Here is an 8,906-nt window from a genome sequence, read left to right on the forward strand (position 1 = left end):
CATAATTATTTAGCTGTGGAAAAAATTAATTTAAGTGAGTAATAAAATCATGATATTGAATAAAATTTGAGTATAATTAGTTTTCATCTATTTTAAACACAACACAAATTCAAAAAAAAAAAGCAGAAATAAAATCTTAGAAAGTGGACACTTTAAGTTTAAAATTACAAGCATGACTCTTTAAAAAGAAAATATAGAAAAAATATTAATTTTTTTAGAAATAACGACTGTAAATTTGTGAGTTAAAATATAAAATGAATGAATAAAAAAAAAAAGTACATGTCCTCTAAATTTTTTGAGATGAGACGAATAATCGAAATCCAGGCTGGATCCTTATTTGAAGCTTCCATTTATGTTTCATATTTTGTTTTATGTTAGGGTTAAACCCGACCCAAACTTACCTATCTGAATGGGTTAATGTACCGGGTCAGATTTTATACACTAATAAGGTCCATAATATTAATAGTAATGTCCAAAGAACATAAAGATCCGCTGGAAAAATAGTGTTAGGAATTGTGTAAAGCATTTGCTTACTCCGAAGAAAACAACCAAAGCAATATGATGAATATCTTCTCCAAGAAACCAAAGGCAAAAGGTTTCTCATTATTTCTACACTCAATTATTTCATTCAATTTCGCTTCATGATTTCATTAAAACAACTCATCTTCTTCTCTCGATGCAGAGGTTCTTCGACAAAGTAAACGAGAAATGGCAAACGCCACTAGAGGTTATTACCTTCTCACTTTTCATCACATCACTCAATTATTACATTTGCGTTTTTACATTTCCAATTATAATTCCTTACTCTATTATTATTATTTCATTTATATAAATTCCACAGGTATAGAAAAGGAAATTGGAGCATTACAACTTGAAGTATGTATTACTTTACTATTACTATTACCATTGAATTACTTATATATCTTCTTGTTTAAATTTCTTATATATGTTTGTTATTATATAATTAGGAAAAGAAGCTAGTTGCTGAGATAAAGAGAACTGCTAAAACAGGAAATGAGGTATAAACAATTAACTATGTTGCTCCTATTTTTTCTATCTTTCTGCAGGAAAACCGAAATTGACAAACTATTAGTATTATTACTATGAGTTTGTTGATATTTTCTTTGTTTATTGGTTATTAGTATAATGCACCTTTTGTAGGCTGCGACTAAAATTCTAGCGCGCCAATTGGTTAGGCTAAGGCAACAAATTGCGAATCTTCAAAGTAGTCGAGCTCAGATGAGAGGCATAGCAACTCACACACAGGTACATTGCTCAAGTGGTGGTGGTTTTGGTTCTTCTCATGTTAATTTCGGTACTTGGTTATTAGGGCGTGTTTGGTGGGTGATTTTTGCTCTAACCTATGCTTATTATTATTATTTCATGCAGGCATTGCATGCTCAGTCTTCTGTTGCTGTTGGCTTGAAAGGTGCCAGTAAGGCAATGGCAGCTATGAATAAGGTAGAATAGTTTATCATATATTTCAATGATAACAATATATTATTCAACTTATTTGGATACCTTGCGACGAAAAAGATAGAAACAGAAGGCTTTTGTTTTCATGAAGATCTTTTTTATTTTTGACATGTTATCGTGTGCATTAATGCATTTTAACAGGATTTTTTTCATGGAATAGTGTGCAAGGTTGAGGATTGGGGGATAAAGTTGATATTTATAGGTTATTGTTAGCTTTTTAAGACTGCAAAATTTCGAATGAATGGATGAGGTTGTTCTTTTGCTTAAAGAAAAAATAATTCATTGGGAAGGCAGAAATGCAGAATTGATACTAGCTGTTCTTGTAACTTTCGCCTAACGCAACATAGAATTGACATTGGAGTCCACAATTACTCTCTAGTTACATCATATTTTTCAATCTTTTGCCCTTGTGCTGAATTTAAAGAAATTGTTTGCAGCAAATGGCACCTGCAAAGCAAGTCAAAATTATTCAAGATTTCCAGAAACAAGCAGCGCAAATGGATATAAGTGTAAGATGTTGTAAATTTCAAAGTCGGAATAAATTTTGAAACAATGTTTGTGTTTTTGCATCTAATGACACCACAGACTTAAATTGTCTAGACTCTGTAATTTATGTGCAGACTGAAATGATGTCAGATGCCATAGACGATGTCTTGGATAACGATGAAGCTGAAGAGGAGACAGAAGATTTGACAAATCAGGTACTAAGGACCTCCTCAAATGCACCTTAAAATACTTTAAAAATTCTATATGTCTTATAGCTAAATTTACAAGGCTTAGAAAGAATAATTTTGAATTCATAAAAAGTAACGAGTAAAGATGGACAGAAGTTAAGCATTTGATTCATTGATTGTATGGAGGTAACCTTTGCTTTTGAAATTACAAAAAAGAATTGATTAACATTTCATTTACTTTTCCTTTTCCTTTTGGCAGGTCCTCGATGAAATTGGCGTGGATGTTGCTTCACAGGTTGGAATTAGTTGTTATTAATCTCTTCTGTCATATCGCCTGTCTTAAATCTTTATGTTTTTTTCTCAAGTTAACTTGTGTTTTCTTTGATTGAACTCATGGCAGTTATCAGCAGCTCCACAAGGGAGAATCAAAACAAAGAATTCTGAAAATGTCAGCAGGTATATATCATATTACATTCTTTTTTACCATGGCATCACCAGTTTTCCTCCATCCTTATTCTTCAAAAAAGTTCCGACGAAGATATGAATACTTAAAATGTCAGTAGGTATCTGCCACCCAAGTATCCAACAGTACTTTTATTTTCCCCATTCATCACAGATATCCCTCCTCTATGTCTTACAGAAAGTTAAAATAGAGAGAATGATTTGAATTTCTTTTATGAAACTTAAAAGTTGTAAAGAATTTACTTGAACTGGTGCATTTGAAGTTCCAAATCCACATATATCTCTGTTTAGCTTAATTTCTTGTGCAACTTCTTTAGCTGTTGCTTTTTCTGTCAGTTTGTTTGACCTTTGAAATTTGATACTGGTGCAGCTCGGGCATTGACGACATTGAGAAGCGTTTGGCAGCTCTTAGAAACCCATAACTTCTCTGTAAGGGATTGTGATTCTCAAACTCTAAACTAGATAACTCTTTTCAGAACTCCCATGTTTTCTTGGGATTTCAGAAGTTCAGTGTGTATATCCTCCTTGGAGTTAGTGATGCATTTCATTTTAAATTTTCGCGTGTTTGGCTAGGGCAATCTAGTGGAGTGGATTCCGTACCATGATGGATAGTGCCTGTAAATTAGGGATGGAAAGAAAAAATAGCACTACGAACAAATAACCAAGCTTGGTGCTATACGTAACAAAGTACTAAGTTGATGCTTGTGTGGATTTGCTAAAGAGTCATAATAAGATAATGTAGGTTGCTGAGAGTTAGTCTGTAATCAAATCAGCAAAAACTCATGAAACTCTAAACTAATCATCTGTTCAAGGTGCTTGGTTTGACAACTTTTTTAAATTCATCAATGTGACAATTAGTTTTTTTGATTATGATGAATATGATAACTCCAGTTTTATAATCCTACAGCTCCATATCATTCATTGCTCCATATATTAACTACATTAAATTTAAATGATTCATTGTCAACAAGGAATAACACTGTATACCACAGAACTTGCTCCAACTCAAGTTTCATCCAGTACAATACTTTATTTATAAAAATAATCATTTCGTTGAATTACATCTTTGACACTTTATAGAACACATTACAGTTACTGAGAAATCTTCTGAAGCAATCCTGGGGGAGTCCAAAAATGATATCAGGAGATCACGCCATCATGACCTCAATGTTAATTCATTAATAATATCCATGAATTCGATTCTTTTGTTTCTTTCCATAAGGCTTCTAGAAATCTCAGGTGTGTCAGAAATTTAGAAATGACACACCCTTGAGATTACTTCCTGATAGTGAGGAGTTCAAAGTTCCTCAGAGGATCATCGCGGTTGCCTCTCAGTGACCCATTGCGTGCGAAAGTTGCTTGTTTGGTGTCATACATTGGTTGAATTCTATGTGCGGCAGATGGTCGGTTCCCACTTGTGGTCATCCTGCCGGTATGGTCACCTGAAGTATTTGGCTTGTTTGATGAGGCCATGGCTCTTCTTGAAGTGCTGCCATATCGAGTAGCATTGTGTTGCGCATAGTGCTGTCAATACAAGATAATGTTAAACATAAGTCTATAACTCAATAACCAAATACATAGAGCTGTTATAAAAACCCTTGTTTACACTTTATTTCTTCTTGTTTTAAGATATGTATATAAAATGGTGAAGGCAATATTTCAGTGTTATCAATTCTTGTACAAACATTTGTAAACAGAAAACAAAGTGAAAACAAGGTGATATATTTGTAATTATTAGTGAAAACATGAAATAGAAATAGATAACATTTTGTTAAACCAAAGAAGAACCCAAAATTCTCATTTGAAAAGTTCAGATGAGATCTTTATGTATTCTTTTTGTTAAAAAACAGTATTACCATATCCTTATGCATTGGCACATCCTCAAAAGTCCTATGTCTGGTGTGTTCACCAAGAGGACTAGAACCTGGGCGGTTCCTCTGGGTGAATGCTTCAACACCACCAGATAATTTCTCTCGAATCTCCCTCCCGACTGAAAGAAATTGCACGAACAAGTACATTAGTTTTGCTATCGTCAAGAGCGACGAAAACGATACCAAATTCATGCTTATTCAGATGAAAGAAAACACACCTGGGATCTTTTCTGGTTTTTGCGCCGGTGGACCTGTATGCATAGCTGCCTTGCCAGTGCCATACTGTTGTTACAACAACTATAGTAAGCATCCCAACCAACAATATACGAAAAAAATCCAAACAAGATATATATATAATACTAACCCGCCCTCTAGAGCTGCCACTGCCATTGTTACTGACCTGTGGATACTTCAATACAGTCCAGTCAAAAACATAGTCAAATTGATAGCCTGCATGAAAAATGTCTACATCAATTCACAACCACTAAACAAACTTAAGAGTTTCCAGCAAAATATACTGAATACATTTTTCTTATTAGATATTTTGGGTAACCTACCTTCTCGAATAAATAGGTCTCGGAAAAGTCTCTTCAAATATGAATAATCTGGCTTGTCCTCGAACCTCAAAGATCGGCAATAGTGGAAGTATGATACAAACTCAGAAGGATATGATTTGCAGAGCACCTGCTCTCACAAAAGCACATAATAAAATTAAGATTTGATCTGAGACTGAAGAGGAAATTGAGATTAAGATTTGACTTATAGGCAATGTTGGCGAATCTTTTGATTCTCTAGTTTCAATTCGACAAGTACCAACAGGCCGAAAAAGAGTCAGTCATAATACCTCTACGGGAGTTGAAACCTTCGTCTCACTAATTTTGTCATATTTTTGTTTTTTCGTTCCAGCCTTTAGTCCCTGCCAGGGAAGACTGAAAAAGGAAAATGTATGAAAGAAAGTTGATAGTGTGAATAAAATTGTAATGAAGTATAAGCATTTGTCAATTAACCAACCTTCCTTTTATGAAATACATGAGCACATAACCTAGAGATTCCAGATCATCCCTTCTGCTTTGTTCTGCCGGCACAATCACACAATTAGTATATCGAAAACACATTTGATTCGATTTCAAACTATGAGTTCCTAACTGAGAAAGGAATAAACCAGCATAAAGTATTACTCACCGATTCCAAGATGAGTGTTGACACTTGCATAGCGCGCTGTGCCTGTAAGGTTCTTGTTCTCCCTATGCAAAGAAGAGAAATATCACTTACAAAATATATTGAGATCAAGGAGGATGTCTTTCAAATCAGGTTTTTCGGTGCCCCAAGTTAGGTTTGGATTGGTACCATGCACTATTGTACCATAGTCAATGGGAATTCGTAGGACCAAGTTTGAATTGTTATTTTTAAAGTATACTAATATTATCTACATTAAATTAATGATTTCCATTAGAAAAATGGCATAATAGCCTATTAAAGCGATGCAAATGCATAGAAACAAAAAAGATATAAAAAAGATATAAAAAATCTATACAATTATTTAGGCAATATAAGGTTTGGTTTGCCTAAGTGTTTGGCTTAACTATATATTGCACCCTCCTGATATGAAATAATGAGGACAAAACCAACCTGTATGGTATGTGCCTATGAGTCTGAAGATCCCTATATTTTTTCGCAAGGCCATAGTCAATGATGTACACCTGAAATTAGATACCGAGAATGATGTATACTGAAATTTTCAAGTTCAGTTAAAATATTTCTTATCAGAATCTATCAATCATTTATTTATATTTAGTTTTGGACAAAAGAATAGGAATCATTGAATAAAATAAAAGATGGCCAAACAATCCATAAAATGAAATAATGAAAATAATATTACATATTATATTAAGTAAAGCAATAGATGTGGGGCATTGAATAAGCAAAATGCAAAGGTGAACTCGGGATTATAAAAGAAAGGCTCAGGAAGAAGTGAGAATTTTCTTGAGAAACTCAAGACCAAACACATATGTAAACCAGGAAATGCCAATTCTAATGTTATTCAACCAAACTTGCTAAACATGCATTCAATGTTCTTAGTATTTGTTTTAAGCTTCTCTTCACCAACTCTAGTTTACCATTTATTCCTAGTTAGACTCTTCCACTATGAGTGTATAATCTACTAAAGAAAATGTATATGAAAGTATTGGCTCCTGGATATGCTAGAAAGAACATTCAATACCAAAGTAAAAAGATAATAGCTCAAAATGGGCGCTATAATGTGTCTAGAGATATTTGTCTATACACACCCTATCATAATCCTTTTCCCACACCCCTCTATAAAACTTCACAAAAGGCATATTGCTTAACGTACTTGATTTGCTTTACGTCCTAGGCCCATCAAAAAATTGTCCGGCTTTATGTCGCGGTGAAGAAAACCTCTTGAATGCATGTATTCAACTCGGTTAATCTGAAAACAAACAAAAGTGTGAGGCAAATACACCATCAGTATCACTATTTAATGAATCTTATTTTGACAGAAAAACTTACCAATTGATCAGCAAGCATTAACACGGACTTCAATGTGAATTTCCGGTTACAATAATTGAATAAGTCTTCCAAACTTGGTCCAAGAAGGTCGATAGCCATGACATTGTACTCTCCCTCAACTCCAAACCATTTGAGGTGGGGAACCCCAGCTTCATAAAGTAAAAAACCATATTTACTCGTAAGAAAAACATATACATTGTTTAATAACATTTTTCATTTTACATTTTACTTTGAGGGCATGACTTGAGACTAATGGTTCTAATTTCAGATTTTGAACAAGATCCACTACTCCAGGATCAAGAAAACAACAAAGACAAATGTGTATATTATTTAATTATTCAATGATTCAGACACATTTTCCATGTGAAACTTCTAGCATTAGGTTCAATAATAGTTTTAGTTTTAGAACCCTAAATAATAAATACTAAAAAGAAAGAGAAATGCAAACTTACTTCCTCCTTGAAGAAGCATATACAATTTTGATTCATAGTGAAGCTGTGGATGCCTAGTCTTCACAGGTTCCTGGATTTTTTTTCGAAGAACATGGAGACAATTAGAAATTGGGAAACATAGAGTATCACAGGAAGATGGTACCACTAACTGGTAACAAAAGAATCCTCTCAAAAACTAGCAAAACATGATCAACAACAATGCAACATAAAATGTATTGTAAAAATAATATGAAATGAAATGAGCATCAATACACAAAGATAATATGATAATAATGCTACAAATACATCCAGAACCACCAGAATAAAAAAACACCTAACTCAAGAAATTCATGAAGGAACTCAACAATAAAAAGGAGTCAAATGCTTGATGAGAAATTCACGTACCAGCTTAACAGCCACCTCCTCTCCAGTTTGTATATTAACAGCTGATATAAGAAAAGTAAGAGAACGAACATGTTAATAGTAACAACACAATGTAGCCAAATAAATAAATAATTTTTTTTTAATAGATACCATCAACAACAGCAAAGAGAATAAAGATGAACAAACCTAAATAGAGCTCCCCAAAAGAGCCACTCCCAATTTTCCTTCCAAGTTTAAACTTTCCACCAATCACATGATCCATGATAAAATCACCTTTCAATACTATGTGGCCTTTACCTTTCAAATTTAAGCACAAATCAACCCTTGATTGTAGAAAAATACAAACAGAGGAAGGGAAAAAAAAAGACCAAATTGATTCTCCACACTGAATAAACAAAAATCCCAACTTTCTTCTAAATTCCACCAAACCCAACAAGATTTCACAATCTAGTAAATTGGGGGTGATCAAAATGAATTAAATTTATGAAATTTGTTGAAACATCCCCATCAATGAGGATTTGCTCAAAAGAATCACCTTCTACAACTACATTCCTTCACCCTAAAAAACACAAACAAATCATCTCAAATGTTCAAAGACAAGAACAACAGAGGGAAAAAACGGGAGACACAATTTTTTTTGTGGCAAAACAGATTAAGGTAACAAAAAGGAGGAGGAGTGTGTGCTGGATCAAAGAGGAAATGACAAAAGTAGTTACACAAATCACAAAGTTTGGAGATGAACGGAGGAAGTGGGTCTGGTTTGGTTTGAAGAGAGAGAAAGAGGAGAGAGAAAGTTAAAGACAAGAATGACAACAGAAATAAAGCATATGTGCGATTATAGGTGCTCTGTTTTCTCGGCTGTCTTTTTTTTTCCTTAAAAAATAAATTCATAATTACTACTTTTTTAATTCTTTAAATTATTTTTAGATTTTTGTTCTCGAGATAGTAAATATACTTTTTTTACATAAAAAAAATATATTTAATCAATGTACTTTTTAATTTGAATAGAGGAATTAAAAAAAGTTTACATTAACAACATTAAAAGGAAAATGTCTCAATAAAATTAAATATATTATTAT

The 8,906-nt window shown here is 33.2% G+C and overlaps 2 protein-coding genes across 4 annotated transcripts; one reads left to right on the top strand and one right to left on the bottom strand.

Moving 5' to 3' along the window:
- The first annotated feature begins 393 nt into the window (after positions 1–393).
- Positions 394–3,482, top strand: LOC101493818 (vacuolar protein sorting-associated protein 2 homolog 3-like). Of its 2 annotated transcripts, XM_004495019.4 has the most exons (12): positions 394–595; positions 683–727; positions 842–876; positions 969–1,019; positions 1,162–1,266; positions 1,390–1,461; positions 1,914–1,985; positions 2,097–2,177; positions 2,410–2,445; positions 2,551–2,606; positions 2,983–3,041; positions 3,186–3,482. In XM_004495019.4, the coding sequence occupies exons 1-11, from the start codon at positions 559–561 to the stop codon at positions 3,032–3,034; spliced, it is 642 nt and encodes a 213-aa protein (XP_004495076.1). In that variant the 5' UTR covers positions 394–558; the 3' UTR covers positions 3,035–3,041; positions 3,186–3,482. The 2 variants fall into 2 exon arrangements, with proteins under 2 accessions (XP_004495076.1, XP_004495075.1); XM_004495018.4 differs by having other exon boundaries at positions 397–595; positions 2,983–3,482.
- Positions 3,483–3,529: 47 nt separating this feature from the next.
- On the bottom strand, positions 3,530–8,648 carry LOC101494359 (casein kinase 1-like protein 6). Of its 2 annotated transcripts, none has more exons than XM_012714329.3 (14): positions 8,014–8,648; positions 7,849–7,889; positions 7,465–7,534; positions 7,013–7,161; positions 6,837–6,932; positions 6,113–6,183; positions 5,666–5,727; positions 5,495–5,558; positions 5,328–5,412; positions 5,041–5,167; positions 4,884–4,933; positions 4,702–4,765; positions 4,469–4,602; positions 3,530–4,136 (listed from the first exon to the last, which is right to left on the bottom strand). In XM_012714329.3, the coding sequence occupies exons 1-14, from the start codon at positions 8,087–8,089 to the stop codon at positions 3,888–3,890; spliced, it is 1,338 nt and encodes a 445-aa protein (XP_012569783.1). In that variant the 5' UTR covers positions 8,090–8,648; the 3' UTR covers positions 3,530–3,887. The 2 variants fall into 2 exon arrangements, with proteins under 2 accessions (XP_012569783.1, XP_004495077.1); XM_004495020.4 differs by having other exon boundaries at positions 4,848–4,933; positions 8,014–8,647.
- Positions 8,649–8,906: the final 258 nt, after the last annotated feature.

Source organism: Cicer arietinum, chromosome 4 (assembly GCF_000331145.2).
Source record: "Cicer arietinum cultivar CDC Frontier isolate Library 1 chromosome 4, Cicar.CDCFrontier_v2.0, whole genome shotgun sequence".
Lineage (NCBI taxonomy): Eukaryota > Viridiplantae > Streptophyta > Magnoliopsida > Fabales > Fabaceae > Cicer > Cicer arietinum.